The sequence below is a fragment of the Meles meles genome, chromosome 4 (assembly GCF_922984935.1).
Source record: "Meles meles chromosome 4, mMelMel3.1 paternal haplotype, whole genome shotgun sequence".
NCBI lineage: Eukaryota > Metazoa > Chordata > Mammalia > Carnivora > Mustelidae > Meles > Meles meles.
Genome location: NC_060069.1, coordinates 92,796,730 through 92,821,517, shown reverse-complemented (window position 1 = coordinate 92,821,517; position 24,788 = coordinate 92,796,730). Strand labels below are relative to the sequence as shown.

Below are 24,788 nucleotides of genomic sequence, written 5' to 3'. Positions count from 1 at the left end.
CTGAAATGATGAAGCTCTTCAGAAGCCTCCCTAATAACAAGTGAAGGCACTAACGTAACAGACATTGTGTTGCAATGATTTGGATAAAAGCACCCCTTAGGGGGCACTCTGGTATAGTAGCCTTGATATAGCATCCTAAGAACTGGCAGGAGCTTTCTGCATCAGCAACAGATACCTTCGAAGCCTGTGGGAATAGCTTGACCCCTGTGACTCTGCACTAGGACAGGTTATCATTACAAGAAAGACTTGCCATGCTTTTCACAGCAAAGCCCAAACCAGCTATAAGCAAGTGGACCAGACAGGCTCCTGAGACCCCAAATATCTTCCTCCTCACGAGGGCTTGCCTGATAGTCCACAGATGTAGTTTCGTTCAAGGCAGCAGTACTTTGTCCTCAAGAGCCCAGCTCTGGAATCAGGTCTAGTTTTCAATCCCAGCTCCACCTCTTACTGTTGGCTGAATAACCTGGGTGTAGGCCCTAACTTTGAGTCTTTCTGTGAATTAATAAGAAAGGCGTTCAGCCAGCACTTGGCTCATGGTACACCTTCAATATATGTCAGCTTCTATTATTATTATTTAAAGTACCATCTAACAAAATGCAAATACCCAGAGAAGCATACCTTGTTACCAGTTAAAACCTGGAGGGCGGGAAAGGCGAGTCTCACCACTCGAATGTCAATTAGGATGGCAGTAGCCAGCCAAGGGATCCAGGACTGAAACCTGGGAGAAGCAGGGAACTAGGCCAAAGGAGAGAAAGAGCTTTGACATTTTGCTCAGAGCCACAGTGATTCTTCTACATGGAGAAGCACCCAGTCGTTGCAGCTATCCTAGCGCAAATCCTTGCTGTTGCAGAAAGGCAATCTAAAGCCAGATCACAGGACCCGTGGCCCTCAGGCCATTAGGGGCTGCTCTTTTCTCTGTGGACAGTCCACCTCAGAGATTCTAGGTATAGACTTTCTATGAGAAGATAGTAAACCGATGCATTAGCTCTTGTTTCTTGTATGCAAGGACTCTCAACACTGATGTGTGTGGAAATGTGCACACCCCAGGGGGCCTGCTGCCATGGGTACTTGCCGTTAGCGGCCAATGGAAAACCACCACCCTTTTCTGCAAGGCAGCTGTGCGCCTCTTCGCACTCGGAGTAGACTTCCATTTGTGGAGTCATCTGTTACCCCTATAAATCAGCCATTTGTTGATTTTAACGTTCCCCTCCTGACCAGCAAGGAGAGAAGAGGAAATGTCATTTTGGTGACTTTCCATTAAGCTGTTGCATACAAAATGGATGAGTGATTTTTTTTTTTTTTTTTCTGATTCAGACACAGACCCATCTAAGAGAGAGTCCATTTCACCTCCTGCTGCGTCGGGTGTTTGTGGTGGGTGGGGGGGTCCTCCTGGGAGCACACACGCGTCTCACACACCCACGTGTGCTGGGCCCAATGAAGCACTGACCTGTCAGGCCCGCGGCCTCCGCAGACAGGAAGGCGCTCCAAGACAGGAGGAAAAACAGGCCGGTTTCCAGCAGTGGGAACTCACAGAGTTTGGTAAATTTGGTCAAGTGACAAAGACATGTTAAGGGAAACAACAAATGCTGTTACAGCTAAATCTCCTCCTTGGCTGAGGAAAATGAATCTGGTTGAGATAGTTCGGAGTAAGAGAACTGATTTTCAGCACTGACTGGGAGGCCGTCCCTCTCACTGGGACTGCTTAGAAGGAAGGTCAGCATGCCTTTCATGCTTCGTGGGGAGTCGAACCCTCCAGTTAAATGCAAACCTGTGTTCAGATTTAGAAAAGGCGTCCTACTAAGTAAGAAGCTAAAATCAGCTAACTGTGGGTACAAAACCTCTTGCATTTGGCTTTGGCCCTTGGGCCGTGGCCCTCAGGGGACAGCAGCAGATCAGGGAAAACAAAGCCCCTGGCAGTGAGGCTGGGAGATGGGCAGCAAGTGTGTCAGCACCAAAGGAGGCCGCTGCTCCCTGGGGAGTGAAAGTCTGGACAGATCACCTTAAAGACTCCTCTCTTGGGGATGGAAATAGGACCAGGAGGAACATTTGTGTTCACTGATAGGGAAGCTACCTGTGCCATCTTAGGATAAGTAGAATAGAGGAAAAGGTATATTATTTCTGGGTCTGGCAGCCCTTTGGCAGGCAATGGTTCATTTTGGCTGGGATGACACTTGGTCAATGCCTATAAATTGCACATAGAGCAAGAGCAGACTGGTCCAAATCATGCAGAGAATGGGTTATGGGAAGATGATTAGGAATATGTGATTGAAGGAAAAGGGTTACACTGCAACTTTGCCCACAGTTATGGAAAAAAAAAAGTCCTGACAAATAAGGAGATGTTACGTTGCTTTTTTATGCTTCAGGATAAAAATCTAAAGAGATTTTACATTAAGAGATGCTTAGCAGCAGGACAGGGAAGCAAAAAGCATGATCCCTGAGGTGCAAGAGCAAGGTCTGAGTCTTGGCTCTGCTAGTCACTGGCTGTGTGATTTCTGAGCAATATGTTAACCTCTCTGAGCCTCATTTCTATCCTATGTGAACTGTCAATGAGAAAAATACCTACTCACACAAGTGTGGAGAATAAAATGAGATGAAGAATATTTAAAATGTTTTGCAAAATTTTAGAAAGCACAAAATGCCACGAGGCAGAATGACAACAAGGTCAGGAGTGTAGTCTCTGGAAACCAGCTCTACTTCACTGTATCAGCTTCAATGGGTCCCTTGACCAATTTGTGCCTTGGTTTCCCTGTCTACAAATGGAGATAATCATGCAACCTACTGCCTAGGTATATAAACCAGTTATTATGTGTTAAGCACTCAAAAGAGTGCCAGATATGCAACAAGGAATATGTAAGTTTTTCTATTAGTGTGATTTAAATTTGTTTTGTGAAATGTCTTTCCAGGATATAGATTCAGGAAGCATCTGGAAGCAATTCTTTATCTGGAAGAAAACAAAGGTTGCCCTTTGACCCTTTCAGCATTCGCCCTTATTACCTGGAGGGCAGCCTTTGTCTTTAGCGGGGGTTTTTTCCTCTGAATTCTGTCTTCTACTTTGCTGTGGAGGAGGCTTAGGCCACTTCCAGTACCAGAATATCAAGTGGACATAGGACATTTGTCTCTTTCAAACTTCTCCAGAAAGTAGTTTAGTTCTGGGTCAAGATCCAAGCTTGCATAAAGCCCAGGGATTTTATGAGAAGCATCGCCTCATTATAGACAAGGTATCAAGGCTCATTGTGGAGGAAGGAATGACTGTGCACCTGTCTCCTTTGCAGCCTGAGCTTGTGGAGGCAAGGCCCTCAGGGGCTGCATGACAGATCCTCCTGCTGAGACCGAGCCTGTCTCTTCTATCTCTCCACCACTTTTTCAGATCTGATCCAGTCTCATGGCAGACTTCTAATCTCCAGGAATTTTTCCCCTTTCCTTACCAACTAGTTTACTTATGTGTCCATACACTCCCTTCACATAAAGCAGAGAAGTGTTCCAATTTCTGTTTTTCCATATAGTGCAGGCTTTGGAGCCAAAAAGTGTGGGTTTAAATCCCAGCCCTGAAATGTCTCAGCTGTATGGCTTTAGACAAGTTGTTTAACCTTCATGTGTCAGTTTCTTTAGCTGTAAAATTGAGATAATAACAGTATCTTCTTCCCAGTGTTTTTATAAAAGCTATATGAGAAAATACATCAGCAAAATGCTAATGACAAAGCCTGGCAAATGGTAAAGTTCTCAACAAATGTTATAGTAATAGTAATTGTGTTGGCTATTACTCATAAGTGACCCAGAGTATTTACTTAACCTCCTTGATCCTCAGTTTCCTCGTGTGTAGAGTGAGGATAATAATAGCCTATCTTACAGGGTTGATTCAAATGAGGAGATACATATAAAGGTTTGGCACATGTTAGACATTCACAAAATGTTGCTGTTATCATTACCATTACTTATGCAAAACAACATGTGGTCTCCATCATAATTCCACTTAATAATCAAGAAGCAATAGGGATCAGTGATCCAAAGTATGGTCTGTCTCTTGGTTTCAATCTCCGGGTTTGAATTTTGGCTTTAATAAATATAAGCTGCATGATTCTGGCTAATACCTTACTCTTTCTAAGTTTCAGTATCCAACAAAAATAATATTTGTGTGATATGGTCATTGTGAGGGTCAATGAGATATAACATGTAAAACAAATAGAGGCCTGGCATATTGTAAGTACTGATATTAGTCATTAGATTATTAATCGTTATTTTTATTAGAGTACCTTTTCTGAGTTACTTTATTTTTTGTCAAAGGAGTTGATACTCTCTACGGTTTCCAGGACAAAATTTTAGAATGAACTTTGAGTCTCCTCTTTCAGTCATTAAGTCCTAGAGATGCTTCTAAACATTAGTCTTCTTGATGTTTCTTCCATGGTTCATCATCACAGTTTCTCTTGATTCTAATACTGTTTTGACTCATCCTATGAACCAGTTCCTCATTTATTGTTTAAAAATAGGACCTTCAGTATGTCACTCTTCTGAGCAGAAACCTTTAGTAGCTAATTGCAGACTACAGACAGAAGCTCAGAATTCTTAGAATAACACTCCAAGTGACTCCACAGGGTGAGTCCAATGCCCCGTGTCTCCTCATCTCCCATTGCTTACCAACCTGAGGCCTCTGGTCCTCTCAGTCCCATCCCCACATTTCAATGGATGTCGGTTTTCTCCTGAATCACTTTTCACATAGCCTTTATCTATATCTTACCTATATTTCAGGCCAAGCCTACATCCTTCTCTGCATGTAAATATTGTTTTTCAAATTATTTTTCAGAATCATAAGACTGGTCAAGAGCCTATTGGACTATTTCAGAAACAATGGACTCACCCACATTTGAATTTTTAGAGTCTTAGGAAGTTGGCTGTGGCTTTGGCACACACCTTCTATGCAACTCTTCCTGTAGAGCTTGTTTTTCCAAGTTTGTTACTAATTGAAGGCAAAGTCCATGTTTTATTCATCTTTTGACTCATGTTAGAAAACCTTAGTAGAACCTAGCATTTCAGTAACTGCTCAGTGAATAGAGATTCATCGGGCCAGTCCCCATGAAAATGTACCCAACATTTTACTTTCTTTGCTAGATCCCTGATGCATCTTGCACCCTTCTTCTTTCTCTTTTCCCCAAGACCTTTTGTCCCTGATCCTTCGTTCTGCCTCTTTTTATGGTCTCTGTTAAGCCCTCACACTTGACATTGGTTTTCCGGCTTTCTTCCTCAACTCTTACTTCTGCCCCATCCAGCTGCTCTGACTGAACACATCACTAGACCAGCTTCATTCCCTGGATCAAATTCTCTAGGAACTCTGTCCATTCCTCCATGACGCTACTGCAAAAGATGGAATGAGATGACACGACTGCCCAGATATGGCAAATATGTCATTTCTGCTCTGCTTGCACATCCCCTTCTGTAAAACCGCTAAGGACGTTTGTTTAAACCTGCAGTGAACTTAAGCTGTGAGAAAGAAGTTTGAAAAGGAAGAAAAGAGTGCCCAGTTACTCACTCCCAGTCCATCCTTTCTTGTTTTTGACCTTGGATCTTCCGTTCTTCCTCTTGGCCCTAATATAGCCAATCCGGATGTTGCATGCCCACCTATTTTCCTACATGGCAGTTTTTTAAGTCTGTTGCTATCTTGAGGTCAGAAAGTATCAGTAGTGCTAGAACAGGACTTGGATAAGAAAAGATCATGGTCCCCTCTGCCGCTGGTACCAATCTATGCCTCATAGATTGAGAACAAAGATGGCTTTAGTGGCTTGAAAACTCAGATGACTCCAGAGGCATGTATCACACTTGAACTAGACTGTCTAGCCATTTGGCCTGGAGGTTGACCATCCTCAGAAACATTCAAGGCACACTGACAGCTCTTAACAGTTGCCCAGCTTTCTACAGACACATTCAAAGGATATCAGTGCAGTGACAACAGCATACGCAGATCCCATAGCAAACGAGCCGGCGAAGATCCCCAGGAAATTCCCCACGGACTGGAAGAATGCTGCAGCATCAAATGCATTTGGATTCTCCTTGGGGCTATAAATGGATATAGAACTGGAAAGAAAAGAGGGTGAAGATTAGTCAGTAACTTTTCTCTTATGATCCAAATACAGAAGTAAGAAGTTAGCACCCACATTTGAGGAAGGTACCTTCTTCCATGAGGTTAGGTGCTGGTTGGAAGAGTTCAGGACAAACAGATGAGGACAGGGAGAGGTAGAGAAAGCAGAGAGCTTTCCCTTTCCTTAAAGACCAATCCCATGGTATCCATGTATTGCTGCCAGTCAGTAAACATTTTTATATTGGGAGGGTCATAAAGAATATTGTTTCTGAGCAAACTAGGCATTAAAACATGGTAGGTGTACAAGGAATCTGCTGAGGAGATAGATAACTGTGAATTATTTAGTGGCCATATGTCTTCAGTGCTGTTATATATTCACAAATGCTCCTGATAAAAAGTGCACTTTTATGGCCTGTGCACAAATGGGCAATACAAATCACAGCATGCACAAAATATTCTGCTGTGATCTTGTCATAAACCACAAAGCATTTCTCCTCTCCAGTGTAACCCTTCAGTAACAGAACCCAGACAATGCTTAGAGCATCACAGTATTAACCCCTGGGGAGAGACAAAACCCTCATTTTCCCACCGAAACAAATCGCAGTAGCTGCCTGAGGTCATGTTTTATACCCCAATTTTGGTGGCTGCCAACAGATTTATTTCCATAGAGAAAAATCAATCCACCAAGAGGCAGTCTGTTCACTTAAGTATTTTTGAGGACACCGTATTTGCTATTTTTTTTTTTAACCAGGACCTCAAATCCCAGAGTGTTAATATGAAGAACAAGGTGCGTCCTACTTTAGGAAATATGAACTCTGCATTGAAACATTAAAATGAACAGATGTGCTAGAACCAGTAGCTTTGGGGAGACAAATGAAGTAATATTTCTTTCTTTTTTTTAAAAAATATTTTATTTATTTAACAGACAGAAATCACAACTAGTCAGAGAGACAGGCAGAGAGAGAGGAGGAAGCAGGCTCCCTGCAGGGCAGAGAGCCCGATGTGGGGCTGGATCCCAGGACCCTGGGATCATGACCTGAGCTGAAGGCAGAGGCTTTAACCCACTGAGCCACCCAGGCGCAATATTTCATTTTTTGAATAGTTTTTATTTTAATTATGAGGTCTTTAAAACTAATCAGGAAAATCAAGAGTTTTGTAATAGGCTCTGGATGGGTCTTTGTAGCAGTATAGAGAGCAAAAAGTACACTAGGCACATTGACTTGGGATTAGATTGGATTTGATAGAGATGTAACCAAATCTTTTGTTTTGATGATTAGATCATGTTAACTCTCTGATTTGACTTTCTGTATCTAGAGACGAGTTATGGGGGTAGGGGAGATTCTAGTTCCTCTACAGGAAGATGTGCGGCTTTAAAAAGGTAGTTTTAAATGTTCTTAGTTTTTCCCCTGGATGTCTTTAAACCTTTAAAGTAGGCCAAACCCTTCTACTTTGATCAGGTAATTGGATAAGGAAGATGAATGTGGATCTCAAATGGAGCCCTTGAAATGTATGTAAGGAAAGGGTTGCCTTTGAAGTGCTTTCTTTTTTGTAAAGGGTTGTGTTTTGCAGAAAAAAAAAATGGAAAAACAAACTCATATTTAGTTCCTTTGTATCTGACAGTCCTGAGAATGGGTATGTAACCCCAAGGCCATTATGAAACTTGGTGTCCAATGCTGCAAAGCTGGATGTGTGAGTTGATATTCACCAACAGATTTCTTCATTCCAGCGAAGGAACATAGTGATGAGAAAACATTCTATTTGCATTCTGCTTTTCAAACAAAGAGTTTTGCATAGTCACATAGCTCTGGGAATAATTCTGTTAATTCCTGCAGGCTACTGATAGATCTGATCCATAGGATAGGTACCTCTTCATCCCCATCTCCACCTCTGCATTCCAGAAAGTATTTTTTCTGTCCTTATACTTCTTGGCCTTGGAGTATCATCATCACATCATTTAGCCATATCATTAGGTAAAGTTACTTCCATTATTAATGTAATGTTTTTCTTTAAATCAACTCATTTTTATTCAAATGCAAGAGATTTTATTAAAGAATATTTATGAAGTCAAAGGTTTGATGTGCTAATATTCTTTCTTCTTAAAACCTATGAGATTATATAACTATTACATTTGATGAAAAGTTCACCTGTGTGTCACCTACAATCATCTGAGTAACTGCACTGATTCTCAGTCTGCATTCTGGGAGACATTCTCTTCCTGGGCTCTGATCCCCACGCAGCAGGGTACACACAAACTTCATATACTTCTTCTCTGTGATGTTTGATTTAACTTAAGGGAAAAGCTTAACTTCCCTTCACTTATAAAGACTTGTCTGTTGAATTTGCTGCCCCTAAAGCTCTCCAGGATGTATGCACTGGGTACCCACTAAGGGCCTGGTGGTACATTAGGAGTAGGGTGTTGGGGGTCAGGCAGGGAAAGGCATAGAGAAGTGACGTAGAATTTGAGTCAACAAACATTTTGTTGTAGGCACAGGGGTCTAAGATGTAGATGACAACTAGCTCTAGTCATGGCAATAAGTGTGATTTTTTTGAGAGATAGGTAACACTTCATGGTGCAAATGAGGCAAGAGTCACTATTTTAAGATGAGAGGAGATGGCATTTGAGCAGAGAAGCAAGTCAACAGACAGTGATGGGAAGAGGGTATTTCAGGCAGCAGAAAGAGTGTAAGCAAAGGCAAGAAGGCAGATGAGTTGAGGGCCCTTCAAAGCAGAACTATATCGTTATGGCTGGAACACAGGGACCATGTATATGGGCATCTATGGAGGTAGATATAGGTAGGTGGCATCACTCAGCTTTAAACTTCATGTTAAACACATACAAAAGTCCTCACATTTACACAACATTTTCTCCCCTTTAGGCCTGCATTATAACTTCATTTGATCCTATAACATTTCTGTCAAGTGAACTGGGCACGTATTTTCATCCCTCCTTTTCTTTCTTTTCTCTCTCTTTTTTTTTAAATAAAACAAAGAAACTAAGAGTCAGAGAACATAGAGCTATGGAGTTCAAAATGCAGATTTTTGGTCTCTTCCTTCAGAAAGTGATCTTGTTGGGAGGAAAAACAGGAACCCAAATCAGTTTAGCTGATTGAGTGCTGTGCTGATTGTAAATGCAGAAGTTGAGGTACCAGAACCTTTAATTTCACCCCTGGATGGAACTTGGGCAGCACCTTCTTGTGTTCCGCTGTATGGGACGATAGCACCCTTTCCCCCACCTCACTAGATGGCGAGACTCTGGGCTTCTCATGGGAATCTGCTTTCAGAACTGGCTCCTGGACCTGGCCAGGGTCTTGTTCTTCTTCATATGCCTGGACACAGACTGGTGCCTGACATGTAGCAGGCCAAATAAAGGCTAATCAAATAAATGCAGGATGACTGGAAAGTAGAAAAGAAAGAAAGAAGAAATACAGGAAGGAAGGATGTCTACAAAAGCTAGTCTTGGAATGAATCATCATCTACAAGATTTCCTTTATTAAGCAATGACTTTATATATTTACACTGTGGGTGCTTTTAGTTCATCAATCCAAACTGAAGATGACACTTGAGAATCTTAACTGGAGCTTCAGAGATCTAACCCTTATTGGCTCTATGGCCTTGGGCAAGTTATTTCATCATGCTAAGACTCAGTTTCAAAGTCTGTAAAATGGAAATGTTAATAGTACTTATCTCCCAGAAATGCACGAGAATGTGAGGTACATTTAAAACCTGTATTTTTATCTTGTGGACTGTAGGGCCAATTACTGAGTGCTAATTATGTGCATGAAAAATATACACTCACTGAATGCTGATGATCATCACCACCACCATCACCATTCTGCTGAGAACTTCCATAAGCCCCACATGACAGAGAACAGAGTGCTGTGGCTGAGCCAGGCCCCAGCTCCAACTACACAGAGATGGGGTGTGGCTTCCCTTCTGGTACACCAGGCTTCTGGTTTGCTGCAAGGAACTAGTCACTTTTGCATAGGAATAGAAGGGTCTCTGGGGAGGACACGGCCATTGAAGTGAGGCTAAACAACTGTTGTGTTTATTGCAGAGCTCTTCACTCCACAGATCCACAAAGAAAGGAGTGTCCTCTGCAGTCTGGCTAGGGATCTGTCTCAGGACAGGAATAGGCGAGGAGACTGAGCTTGAGTTGCATCACCCCTAGTTAAGGGGCACCCGTACTGGATGTTCTGTAGACAAAGCCCTCTGGCTTCTGGTGAGGAGTGAGATAAAGAAAACAGGTAAAGAAAAGTCAGGGAGATTGCATCTCTCCCGACCTGCCAGGATTTTAGAAAGGTATTCCTCTGGGCTCTAAATCCTGGTGAAGGAGGCATCTCTTTGGGCTCTGGTTTTCAGCTGCAACACTAACCTTGCATTATAGGGCAGCAGCTGCAGAGGGTGCTTTCTGGAAACAAACAAGGGTTTGGGTATGTAGAGCTTTCCAACTTCAACCCAAGAGAGGAAGAAATAGCATGTCCTAGCAGTTGCAGCCCTTTGGACTTAAAAAGAAAACATTTCCTCCCCCGCACTGAGGGACATGATTGGACCTATTCGTGGGTGCAAACATTGGAAGGGAGAGAGGAGAAGAAGAATTAGACTTTCTGCTAACCTGTATGGTGCTTGTTCTCTGGGGCACTACTCTGAAAAGGCATTGTTTATAACACAAGCTGGTAAAGATGGATCTACAGTCCCCATATTTCGGGAAAGAATATTTGAGATAGATGAAACCAATATCCTTGAAAATGATATGAGCAGAAATACATAGTGGTGTTTAAATATTCATCTCATAAATTGGAAATAAGTCCAGGTTATTGATTCATTCTATTCAGGAATAGATTATTCAGCAAAAACGAGTTTGATGATAGTATATTGTATCCGTTCTCAGAAATAAATGTGTGCAGCATCTTTTATTCAAAAATTTTGAAATGGATGAAATATCCTAAATTCCTTTGATGAAAGCAACATGAATAAGGATCATGTTGCTCACTGTACCATTTAAGATTCACAGACAGGATCACAACTCTGGTGTTTCTCGGCAACCCATTATTTAATCTTTATGATGTTCCTTCAGGGAACTTACCTGGCAGCTTAGGTAGTATTAAGAGCATAGAATCTGAATCTGGGTTCAAATTTCAGTTCTGCCACTTACTGCCTGTGTGACCTTGAACCAGTTACTTAATTTATATGCACCTCAGCTTCCTATAAAATGAGGATGATAACACTAGCAACTATCACATAGGTTGCTACAAGGATTCAATGGATTAATGTTTATAAAGCACTTGAAATGGCACCTGTAATAGGTGTATTTCTTAAGTAAATCATCCTTCTTCAAATAACCTGTTCTTCCACCTCCTCCTCCTCCTTCCTTTCTCTCTCTTTCTCTCTCTTTTGAACTGAGAGTTTGGTTTAGTTCTGAAAGAAGTATCTCAAACTAGATGTCCAGTCAGCACCTCAACTGAAACAGAACAGAGATGTCATCACCTGTCTCCCTTATACCTGGACTGGACTGGCCCCTGGTCTAGGATCATGGCGTGTCTGGGACTGTTTGATCTCAAAAATTGTTTTTTGTGGAATGGTGTATGACACCTATGCTTAATAGATGTTGGTGAGGAAGAAGAAGAAGGAGAGAGCAAGAAGAAGGAAAGGAGGGGCGTCTGGGTGGCTCAGTGGTTTAAGCCTCTGCCTTCGGCTCAGGTCATGATCTCAGGGTCCTGGGATCGAGCTCCGCATCGGGCTCTCTGCTCAGTGGGGAGCCTGCTTCTCCCTCTCTCTCTGCCTGCCTCTCTGCCTACTTGTGACCTCTCTCTCTGTCAAAAAAAAAAAAAAAAAAAAAAAAAAAAAAAAAAAAGAAGAAGAAGAAGAAGGAAAGGAGGAGAAAGAGAAGAAGGTATTGCAATTATGCTGGAAGTAAAAATGATACAATGCAGGGAAAGTGTTCTATAAATGGTACCACCATTACTGCCACCAATGTCATCCCCTCCATGACCCATGACTCTGGCCTTTTCTCATTTCGGATCCTACCCAGTCTCCTCTCTCCTGGTTCTTAAAATCTTTCTCAAGATCACAACGATTCTAACACCCTCCACTTTGTTATTTTTCACTGCTATGGCTAAAATATTTTGCCTCACACTTATTCACTTGAACTACCCAACAACGTCCAGCTGCTGGGCAGCTATTCTCTCACTGGCCCTCCCAGCTCCCATGGTCCAGTCTCCATCCTGGGTGCCCGACGGGGACAACCTGCTTCTCCTAGACCCCAGTATACTTTCAATTATTTTGTTAACAAAAAATCAATGTCACTCAAAAACTTTCAAAAGGAAAATATTAAGCAACACATCATATCCCTTTCAGAATATTTATTAATATAATCATTAAAGAAAAAAAATGAGAAAATGACTACTATAACTAAAGATGTACAAAAGACCCTATTTTACTTTCTCTGCCAAAACTTTAATCCCTAACAAAAAATTTCTAGCTGCTGACACCAGTTCATTACAGAATTCCTGATTAGTTGGGATATATATATTAAGTAGTTCATTTTTTTCCAATTACTGCTTCTAGCTGTACTATATCAAATCCTTCATTGTGTGGGTATGTAGTCCCATTATGATGTCTTAGCAAAATTCCATTTCAATTCCTTTCAGTTATTAAGACTTGGTACAGTCTAGCTTAAAACCTAAATCTTAAAAGCAGGATTCTTCTTCCCCCTGCAGGTTCTAGGGCAGCAGGCAGGAAGACTTGGGAAGAGTGGCAGAAGAGGTGTTCCTCCAACCCTCTTGTGGGCACCAGTTTCTTCTGGTATTGGAGGCACAGTGGAGGGATAGAGGACCAAGCTTGTTCCTGCTCAATCTCTCTGTTAAAGACCTCTGCTGACAGGAAGTACCTCTATTTTGCTGAGAATCCCCTCACAGGGACCAATCTTCCAACTGCCCTTCCAGGTATGTACATACCCAGCCCTTTTCTATGCCTTGGATCTGGCGTCATTCGGGCAGCGTCATGGCTCTCACCCTTCTTTTGACCTTCAGTCCCCTTTTTTGGGCCATGGACCACTGTGCCAGGTGGATTCACCTTGGCTACCTCCTAAACACACCAAATCAGGGAACCATCAGTCCTGCTGACACAGACCATTCCAGCTGATTCCTTTCAGAGAACTCTCGGCTAGTCCCCACATTCTTGTGTACTCCCACTCCAAGAAACTACATCCAAGAACTTCCTTCCTTTACTGTTTTGAGAGGGCCTTAGCCCCTCTAAAGTTTTCTCACTTGGGAATAAGCTGGCAAGGCCTCTTTTTGCAGGTAGCCTCAGCCTATTGGGTGATTTCTTCCAGTGGAGTCTCTTCCACTTGACTTAGGATAGAGGGAGCACCCTGATGGACAGAAGGCACAGCTTCACACCTCAAAGACTGTAGTCTCTCCAAGGAAGACCCCACCCTTCCTCACTCCTTTTGTATACCAATTTGAGGCAAAAAAGATGGTGGGGAGGTTGAAGGAAATTAGGCTAGTTCTGCTACCAACTGAGTTAGTTGGAGGTGGGGGCCTTAATTGCTGGGGGAAAGCTGCTGTTCTTTTTATTTATTTATTTTTTATTTATTTATCTTTTTAAAAGATTTTATTAATCTGACACAGAAAGTGATCACAAGTAGGCAGAGAGGCAGAAAGAGAGGGGGAAGCAGGCTCCCTGCCAAGCACAGAGCCCAATGTGGGCCTTGATCCCAGGACCCTGAGAACATGACCTAACCCAAAGACAGAGGCTTAACCCACTGAGCCACCCAGGTACCCAAGCTGCTGCTCTTTTTAGTGTGGAGCCTTTTATCAGCTTTTGTTTTCAGCTTTGCTCCCCAAACCCAACTTTGGGAAAGGCAAACAGGAAAAGGCTCACAGGACAACACAGCTTGTGACGTTTACATCAGGGTGCTTCTAGTTTTTTTCTCCCTATCTAGAGCTGCTTTGTCATTCTGCTCTTAAAGATACATTTTTAAGGAGAAACTCAATATAGAAGGGCAATGAAAATTTGTAAAATCTCTGGCCCTGAGTATCACAGGTAAGAAACAAAGTAGAAGAAAACTAATTACAGTGCTATTTTGTGTTTAAAATTTTTTGGTCCTAAAAAAAAAAAAAATGAGTGGATCCTTATCTATTATTTATCTTTTAATAACTGTACCAACCTGCCCTTTCTCAAGAAGTTGCTTAATTATGAATAAGGAATTGATTTTTATGGGGCCAAGAATTGTGTGTACACACTGGAATTCATTCTGGCATCTGCATGCCCATTATTCTGGTTTATGTCCTGCCAAAGGCCAATGAAGCTCTGTCAAGAGGACCCGCTGTAAAACATAATGACTTCAGGAATTGGGGGCATTCCAGGCACCCTGGGAGGTTAGAAGAGCTGCCTCTTAATAATAAGAGGTTCTGGCCAGAGGTTTTTTGAGCTTGAGTTAGAACCATCAGGTTTCACCTTCCCAAGGGCCAACAACCCTGCAGGGTGGAGAGTCGTGTTTACAGAGGGCACATTAATAACTCTTTCAGCTTCTGGAGGACCATTTAGTTAATGACTTTGCTCCCTGAGAATCCAAATTCATACCAAGGTGTGATTTTCCAAATCCTTGACAAATATCATTTTGCCATCTTGACATAAAGGCACAAAAGAAAAAGACAAGGGGAATTCTGTGGGAAGTATGGGTTGGTCTGTCGTAGTTGCCCCAAGAATTATACAGTCTCATGCTAAATTTACTGTTTCACTCCATCAACAAAGACATATTAATCACCTACTGTGTGGAGGTAGGTGCCTAGAACTAGAACTAGAATTAGAACTGGAACTAGAACTAGAACTAGTGCCTAGAACTAGGAACTAAAGATCTAGCAGGGAAAACAACAAAGCTTCTAGCCTCATGTTTCTTATATTCCAGTGGAGAAAAAAAAAAAAAAAAAACACCATAAAAAACAGCAAAGCAGATAAGTATATGATTTAATGACAGAGGTTGAAAAGAAACATTAAAGCATCATGACGGGTTGGGATAGATAGAGGGAAACTGCTATAATTATGGTGGTCAGAAAAGGCTTTTCTGAGAAAGAATTTTGATTCAGTCCTGAATCAAAAGAACTGGGGGGAGCTTTCTAGATCCTAAGGCAGAGCTTGCTGGTGGGTCTGAGTTGCTATAAGGAGGCAATGTGACTGGAGGGAAATGAGCAAGGGGAGAATGGTGGGAGACAGGGTTGGAGGTGGGGCTGGGGCCAGGTCTAATGGAAGCCATTTTTAGGTCTTAAGATAGTCTTCTAGGGATGAAAGGGCAGACATTGGAGGGCTTGTGGTTGGGGAAAGCTGTAGTATGGAATATTTCCTATGAAGTCTATGTCAATAACAATAGAAGAAGTTGGATAGGAGATAGCATGGTCCCACTGTATGTATTCCTCAATGGCTGGGGCAGACCAGGTCTCTCTCCACCTGTCTAGATGCCATTATCTGAATGAGAACTGACAAACCACAGCAGACCACAGGAGAAGGAGTAGGGTGCTGAAGAGGAAGATGGAAGGAAGGGGAAAAGTTTAAAGGATAGATGAATTTAGTAGACATAGCTTCAGTGAGCATTTACAATGTAGTCATGCAGAGGAAGGACTGGCCTCGTTTGGGGGGTTTCCAGAGGCAAGATAAAATCCAAAAGTAAAAACATCATAGAAAGAAAGATTTCAGCTTTATATTTGAATTCAAAATTTCTTAATTTTTAGATCTAACACAAAAGGAAATGGACTCTAAGAAAGGGAAGTGAGTTCTCTGTCATTGGAGATACTTAAGCATAGAATGAAAAAGTTACTTTCCAGAGTGCTATGGAGAAAATCCAAGCACTGCATGTAGGATAATGTGGCTACTAGGGACCTCTCACTCCAAGAGTTATTGATTCACTACCTGTTTTCCAACTTCCTATAGGAATACCAGGAGAGGGATATAGAGTGCTTGGCTTTCTGTGCTAACCCAAATCCGACCATTGGAAATGGCTGAGCACTTAGTAAGAAGCAGTACTGTCCTGCAACAGGGACACAATGAAGGCACTGATGATTTAGGTTGGAGCTGGGTTGATAATGACATCAAGAATAGTTACAAAATTCAGCATGGAATAAAGCCTTTGACAGATTCCTAAGCGACTCTGCTCCATTAAGTTCCAACTTCAGGGTGACAAAGAGAGCCCTAAGTTTAAAATTGGTTAAAAGGGAAGAAGAGTTAAAGGAGGTTTGTTATGAATTATGTGTGCATTTCCTTTGAAAGGAGATTTTTAAATTACTTTGCAATTTAGTCTGAAAAGTCTTGTCAGAATTGAATTAGTCTGTGGCTTTGAGAAATTTTTGAGATAGTCTTAAAGATAAATGTAACTTGCAAATACCCTTTTTTTTAAAAATTTTTTTTTAATATTTTATTTATTTGACAGAGAGAAATCACAACTAGGCAGAGAGGCAGGCAGAGAGAGAGGAGGAAGCAGGTTCCCTGCGGAGCAGAGAGCCCGATGTGGGGCTCGATCCCAGGACCCTGGGATCATGACCTGAGCCGAAGGCAGAGGCTTTAACCCACTGAGCCACCCAGGTGCCCCTACCCTTCTTTTATTTTGTTTTCGTTCTTTCTTTTCTGAGGCAGAAACAAGAATTTGAATCTCACTACTGTGAGCCTATTTAAAAGAGAGAGAGAGAGAGACTAAATCTTAAGATCTAATGGGAATTTCAACCCTTTCTCCTACTTTTCAGTTCCTTTAATCCTCACTAATGAAATCTTACCTCCAAAGAGTACTGTGATATGTGAAACTTTTAGTCATAATAGATATAAAAAGATAGAGAAAAGTAGGTTAATAGTCACTAAAGATGGAAATCTAGTTAAAATTAAAATATAATCTTAACAGGTGCAAGCAGGACCAAATATTAATCCCCAAGGTTGAAATGGAGAAGGGGGCCAGGGTGCTCCAACACTTATTCAGCACTCCAAATACTTACTATTTCCTGTATTCTTACTATGGAACTTTCACCATGTGTCAGCTCTATGGTAAGCACTTTTATAAACATTATCTCATTCAACCATCACAGGACACCCTAAAGAAAGTGCTATTGGGATTTCCATTTCACAGATGAGGGAACTATGACTTAGATTGAGTAACTGTATATGTTTCACTTCATTCAATCCTTCTACCAATCTAATGAAGAAAGTATTTGCATTTTGGAGATACACAGACTCAGGGAGGGTCAATCATTTGCCCAAGGTAACTCACTAATAACTGGAGCAGTAGGCATTCAATTCAGATCACATCAGCTGCAAGTCAGTATACAATGCAGGCAGGAAAGTGGGAACATCGGGATCTATCACCTGAGTGCTCCCACAGATAAGTAACTCAGTAAACGTTTCACCTTCAGAGGAATGAAGAAAATACCACTCAAAGAGTTTAAGATTTCAGGACTTCTTGTAATTTGTAAGAAAAAAAATTGCATCAGTTAGTATATTCATGTCAATATGAGGAGTTCTGCTGACAACCTGGTGCTGCTTCCAGGCCAGGATTTTTCATGGAGACCCTTCTTCCATATTAAATGGCTTCAACCTCTTGGCATCATGCCAACATCTCAGGTCCACCGTCTTATGCAGTTTTTTGCCCTGCACTCCCACATGGTGAATTCTGTTTCTTTCTAGTAATTACTTATCCATGTCTCAGGGTCTTCACCTAAAAAAGGGTGATGATAACAATTACACCTCCTTCACAGAGTGGGATTAACTGTGTCAATATGTGCACAGTGCTTCTACCTGGAACACAGAGAGCACTCCATAAATGCTAGCTGCTATTATTGTTGCTATTGTTATTTGTATTAGTATTGTTTTTGGAGTGTTTTACTCCAAAGGAATCAATAAAAAATAAACTATTTCTAGGAAGATGGAGGCATTTAGGAATTCCAATTGGGATGTCATAAAAGTGTAAGAATCTTCTGGGGGTGAAATGAGCAATATGTTTAGAGTTAGATCAAATATTGAATTCATTTTTTTCTTAATGAGGCCTGTAGAGCAGAAGGCTACTGGAATAATATCAAATAAGGAGATGCATGTAAATTGTTAACACAGCTAAGCACAAAAGAGCCATGGTTGTCTTACAAGTCCAATGGAGCTGAACTTCTAGCAGCCTTGCCAGAGAAGGGGAAACAAATGTAGACATACCACAGAAATCCTGTTGCTATACCTAAGGCAAAAAAGGTTCGTGAACAGAGGGTGTCTAATGAAGTTGTGTGGGATGGCTGATTAGCAACAATCAAGGAAAAATCATGAAACCAGTGGAGTTTGCTTTTATGGACATCACCAATTCACAGCTTGCTGCATGCTACATAGAGATAAAGAAGAATCTGAAAACAGGCACTTTCTTGCCTTGGGGCCTGCAGTGTTTCAGACATGTTGTGTACTGTGGACAGAGAGGAGCCACTGAATTAAATGCTAGCTTCCTCTGGTTGGGTCAAAGGACTTTTCATAGACAGTGGGCTGCCTTCTTAATCTGAATGCCTTTCATTCCCACTTTAGATAAATCCCACTCCCATTATAAATGGTTTCCCGATCCCCTCACTGAAATGGACAGATCATGCAAGCAAAAGATCAACAAGGAAATAAAGGCCTTAAATGACACACTGGACCAGATGGACATCACAGATATATTCAGAACATTTCATCCCAAAGCAACAGAATACACATTCTTTTCTAGTGCACATGGAACATTCTCCAGAATAGATCACATCCTGGGTCACAAATCAGGTCTCAACCAGTATCAAAAGATTGGGATCATTCCCTGCATATTTTCAGAACACAACGCTCTGAAGCTAGAACTCAATCACAAGAGGAAAGCTGGAAAGAACTCAAATACATGGAGACTAAACAGCATCCTTCTAAAGAATGAATGGGTCACCAGGAAATTAAAGAAGAATTGAAAAAATTCATGGAAACAAATGATAATGAAAACACAACAGTTCAAAATCTGTGGGACACAGCAAAGGCAGTCCTGAGAGGAAAATATATAGCGATACAAGCCTTTCTCAAGAAACAAGAAAGGTCTCAAGTACACAACCTAACCCTACACCTAAAGGAGCTGGAGAAAGAACAAGAAAGAAACCCTAAACCCAGCAGGAGAAGAGAAATCATAAAGATCAGAGCAGAAATCAATGAAATAGAAACAAACAAAAAAAAAAACAATAGAAAAAATCAATGAAACTAGGAGCTGGTTCTTTGAAAGAATCAATAAGATTGATAAACCCCTGGCCAGACTCATCAAAAAGAAAAGAGAAAGGACCCAAATAAATAAAATCATGAATGAAAGAGGAGATATCACAACTAACACCAAAGAAATACAGACAATTATAAGAACATACTATGAGCAACTCTACGCCAACAAATTTGACAATCTGGAAGAAATGGATGCATTCCTAGAGACATATAAACTACCACAACTGAACCAGGAAGAAACAGAAAACCTGAACAGGCCCATAACCAGTAAGGAGATTGAAACAGTCATCAAAAATCTCCAAACAAAAGCCCAGGGCCAGACGGCTTCCCAGGGGAATTCTACCAAACATTGAAAGAAGAACTAATTCCTATTCTCCTGAAACTGTTCCAAAAAATAGAAATGGAAGGAAAACTTCCAAACTCATTTTATGAGGCCAGCATCACCTTGATCCCAAAACCAGACAAGGATCCCACCAAAAAAGAGAACTACAGACCAACATCCTTGATGAACACAGATGCAAAAATTCTCACCAAAATACTAGCCAATAGGATTCAACAGTACATTAAAAGGATTCAGAACACAACATTAAACGGAAACATTAAAAGGATTATTCACCACGATCAAGTGGGATTTATTCCAGGGCTGCAGGGTTGGTTCAACATCCACAAATCAATCAATGTGATAGAACACATTAATAAAAGAAAGAACAAGAACCATATGATACTTTCAATAGATGCTGAAAAAGCATTTGACAAAGTACAGCATCCCTTCCTGATCAAAACTCTTCAAAGTGTAGGGATAGAGGGCACATACCTCAATATTATCAAAGCCATCTATGAAAAACCCACCGCAAATATCATTCTCAATGGAGAAAAACTGAAAACTTTTCCGTTAAGGTCAGGAACACGGCAGGGATGTTCATTATCACCACTGCTATTCAACATAGTACTAGAAGTCCTAGCCTCAGCAATCAGACAACAAAAAGAAATTAAAGGCATCCAAATTGGCAAAGAAGAAGTCAAACTATCACTCTTTGCAGATGATATGATACTATATGTGGAAAACCCAAAAGACTCCACTCCAAAACTGCTAGAACTTGTACAGGAATTCAGTAAAGTGTCAGGATATAAAATCAATGCACAGAAATCAGTTGCATTTCTGTACACCAACAACAAGACAGAAGAAAGAGAAATTAAGGAGTCAATCCCATTTACAATTGCACCCAAAACTATAAGATACCTAGGAATAAACCTAACCAAAGAGGCTAAGAATCTATACGCAGAAAACTATAAAGTACTCATGAAAGAAATTGAGGAAGACACAAAGAAATGGAAAAATGTTCCATGCTCCTGGATTGGAAGAATAAATATTGTGAAAATGTCTATGCTACCTAAAGCAATCTACACATTTAATGCAATCCCTATCAAAATACCATCCATTTTTTTTCAAAGAAATGGAACAAATTTAAAATTTATATGGAACCAGAAAAGACCTCGAATAGCCAAAGGAATATTGAAAAAGAAAGTCAAAGTGGGTGGCATCACAATTCCGGACTTCAAGCTCTATTACAAAGCTGTCATCATCAAGACAGCGTGGTACTGGCACAAAAACAGACACATAGATCAATGGAACAGAATAGAGAGCCCAGAAATAGACCCTCAACTCTATGGTCAACTAATCTTTGACAAAGCAGGAAAGAATGTCCAATGGAAAAAAGACAGCCTCTTCAATAAATGGTGCTGGGAAAATTGGACAGCCACATACAGAAAAATGAAATTGGACCACTTCCTTACACCACACATGAAAATAGACTCAAAATGGATGAAGCACCTCAATGTGAGAAAGGAATCTATCAAAATCCTTCTACATAAAATTTTTTTATATTACATTTTATATGTCTAGCAGTTGTTATCAAATGGATGTTGCGGAATGCTTAAATTTCACAGAAGAGTCATTTTTGATAGTAGATCTTTAGGACACAACTTTATCTGGGATAAGAATATACAGTCAAATGCTCTACCACTGAGCTATACCCCCCGGGGAAAAGAATATGGACTCTGTGGTATATTTGAATCTCAAATTCAGCCTGTAAGAATTAAGAGACTTCTAACTTAAGCAATTAATAGGCCTTTCCTATTCCCATGCAGTAAAGATGGTTACTAAGATGTGGAGTCAGAAGCCAAGCACAGGATGAACACTTCATTTACCAAGGCCATCGCTGAACTGTGAAGGAATACAAGCTATTGCTCTGTATCAGGAGCTAGCTCCCTGGACCCTGAAGTAGTCTTGAAGGATCAGGAGAATGATTTTTTGCACATCTAGGCAGACAACAACTCAGAGGCTTAGGGAACACGCAAGATGGATGATTTGGTTAGGCACTGGGGTGAAGGAAGGTCAGGGGAAGGCTTCACACTAGAACCAGGTAAGCAAGCCACAGTGAGTATGAAAACAACAAGCAAGGGGGCTGGGAAATCAATGATTCAAGGAGTCCAGGGATAGATGTGAACGCAATGTAAATCCACACATGCACTCTTCTGGAAAGGGAGTCCTTAACTTTCATTTAGTTCTCCATTTAGTTCATGACCTCAAAGAAGGTTAAAGACCACTGAAGCATGGGTACACTTATACTGATGGAAGAACAAGGAGCGGTGGTTAAAAGTTGAGTCAAACAGTGATCTGCACGGCCTTTTTGTACACATATCCTGCTGGGGCAGGGACTGTATATGGCTGCTCTGAGTTAGCAGGCAATGTACAGAAGAACATAAGGGGATAATGACAGGTCAGAAAGAGTGACAATTCCTGACATCTAAGTATATCTGGAGAGAAAGTTGAGGTTTTGAGAGTTATATTTGCACAGCAGTAAATGACAGAGTTAGGAACTATAGCAGGTAACACCATGAAACATAAGGTAACACGTGGCCTGGATCAATCCTACAATCTTACAATCATGGTTCAGCTTATGTCAATTCTATTGATTCAACGCAGCCAAAGTCACTTGCCAGGACTCACTCTCATTACTACTCCCAGGGCTTGGTTTTCTGTAGGTCAACCAGAACATGTGAGACACAGTAGGCTTGGTTCAGTGTGCCCGCGGCAGTATCTTCCCAAAAGATCTTGTCTTTGTTTCTATGTTATGAGAACAAATGGGAGAAATGGGCTGATACTCCCCCAGAAATTTGGGGGAGAAATGTCCCTTGAGCGCTAAATTATGAAATAAGGAAGCACAATGGTAATGAAAAGTATGAGGGATTCAGATGTCTGTTTCCAAATTGGGTTAAAACAAGTGGATTTTTCCTATAGTTTGTAAGGGAAGAAACATGTAACCAGGGTGGGTCAGAAGGAGAAGACTAGAATTACTCTTCTACCCATTTAATGGGTGTGCTACCAGCTAGTATTGAATTGTACTTCTTGGGACCAAGGTTACACTGAAACTGCAAAGCCTTTGAGAAAAGGGGCAGAATTCGATGATTATACTTCACTGTGTCCTCTAGATTAAGTATACTCATAAGATTTTTATTCAAATGTATTACCACCTTCTTGGTAAATTCCAGTTTTTTAAAAAAAATGCCTCAGGACCATTGCTAGAAAGCATCTAAATGGAAACAGAGGTGAGGCAGAGATAGGAGAGGAGAATGTCATTTAGATGAGAATAATAAAGGGCGTGGCTGCATTCATATTCATTAACGGTGTGTGTGTGTGCGCGCGCGTGCGCATGTGTGTGAAAGAGAGAGAAGCTCCAAAAAATCTTATGCTGAGAAATAGCCCAATTCCTGTTTGTGTGTGAAAAGCCTGCTTTAGCACTTAATGCTAATCAAATTTCATCAGAAGGAGGTCAGTGCATAATTAGAGATTACAGCACCATAAATGCTTATGAAATGTGATGGTAAAGGTCTAGGTAACGTCATTACAGGGAAAGTATGATAATCCCTGCAGACCTGATGCCAGAACTCAGAGACTTTAATGAAATGGAAGGTCTAGGATGACTGGACAAGTGCCTCTGGTGTCTATTGCCTTGGAATTTCCTAACCGACCTTGGCTCTGAGACCAAGCAGTCTGTGTAGGTGGCAGTGAGGGAAGAAGTGTATTGGTTCTGTTACATTATTTACACTGAAAATGTTTAGCCTTTAAAATTCTGGATTTTAAAAAAAGGACTTAAGCAGTGAATATCCAAAATAATGAGAAAGAGAAAGAATAATTTCTGGCTTTTAGAATAATAGAATAAACTAGTAAGATATAAAAAGATTGTTTGTTGGTAAATTGAGTGATCAGTCTGTGCAATGCCTGCTTAATTTTGGAGCCTTAAATACTGAATTTGGAAAGCCTGTATGGTTTCTTTCTGCCATATGTTCAGTGTTAAAATTCTCTTGGACTTTGTGTTTTCTACATTGCGATGTTAATAGCTGCTGTTTATTGAGGGTCTCTTGTAAGCCAGAACTGTGATATGCATTTTGTATACATTATTTTTAATCTTCACAATAATCCCAAAGGGGAGATAATATTATCTATGTATTTCAAGGAGAAATTGATGAAATTAAGGAAGGTTAAGCTACATGGCCAAGGTCATGTGGTGAGTAAGTGGTTGGACTGGCATTACAATCTGGTTCCAAGTCTTCTATGTTGCCCTCCCCCTTGCTGCTACCTAGTAAACTGTATATTGGCAAGTTTGTACAACAGCAAAAGGTCAGTTATATGTGGTAGTCCCAACTACCGGTAGTCTCTACTGGTGAGGTCTTTAAACTGACTAGTTCAACTTGCATCTACATATTTCTTTAGTTCTTTCTTTCTGTATTTATTTAGTAGTAAACCAGCAAAAATAAACAAATAAACAAACAAACAAACAGTGGCCCCAAGAGCTATTGAAACTGAAGTGGAATAGGGTTGCATTCCTCCAGACTTTCCCCTAGGCTTAACAAAATGTTGATATTTGAAAGGTAGAATGTTTTGCTTGTTATCTGGAAGGAAGTTGAATATCTATTCTCGGCTGCTACTAAATTCTACAAATAATTAAAACATCATTTTTCTATCAAAATGGAATGTACTACCAAAAGGAGACTCCTCTGGGGGCAAAATGATGGAAACCTACAGCATCAAAGTGAACTTGGAAACATCTAGACTTGACTCACCAAGAAAGGGGAGCCTTGATAAATTCTCTCTGAACTGACTTGTGCTTCAAAATACACAAAGGTTTGGGGCACTGGTTCCTTGTGACCTAAGTACACCAAAGAAAGTCTTTAGGTAGAGTTGATAGACCTGATGCTTCTTACAAATCCAAGATTCCCCCAACAGAACCATAGTCCCTCAGCTTCAGAGGTGGTTCAGCAAAATTGGATACATTTATTAAATGAGAAATTAATTATACTAAGATGCATCTTATGCCAGGTGGTGATCTCTTCTCTACCAGCAACTTTTATCAAACATCTGCCTAAGGCCACCATATCCAGGCAGATGTACTGACTTCTTTATGAAGAGACTGATTATCTCCCTTCTTCATTGCTGCAT

The 24,788-nt window shown here is 40.9% G+C and overlaps 1 protein-coding gene across 1 annotated transcript in view; it reads right to left on the bottom strand.

Annotated features, from left to right (window-relative positions):
- Positions 1-24,788, bottom strand: part of SLC9A9 (solute carrier family 9 member A9) — a 540,987-nt gene that overhangs the window by 286,422 nt on the left and 229,777 nt on the right. The window contains exons 7-8 of the mRNA XM_046003499.1: positions 5,925-6,063; positions 1,448-1,553 (exon numbers count right to left, since the gene is read on the bottom strand). Coding sequence (XP_045859455.1) covers positions 1,448-1,553; positions 5,925-6,063 — 245 coding nt within the window. The remainder of the gene's footprint in view (positions 1-1,447; positions 1,554-5,924; positions 6,064-24,788) is intronic.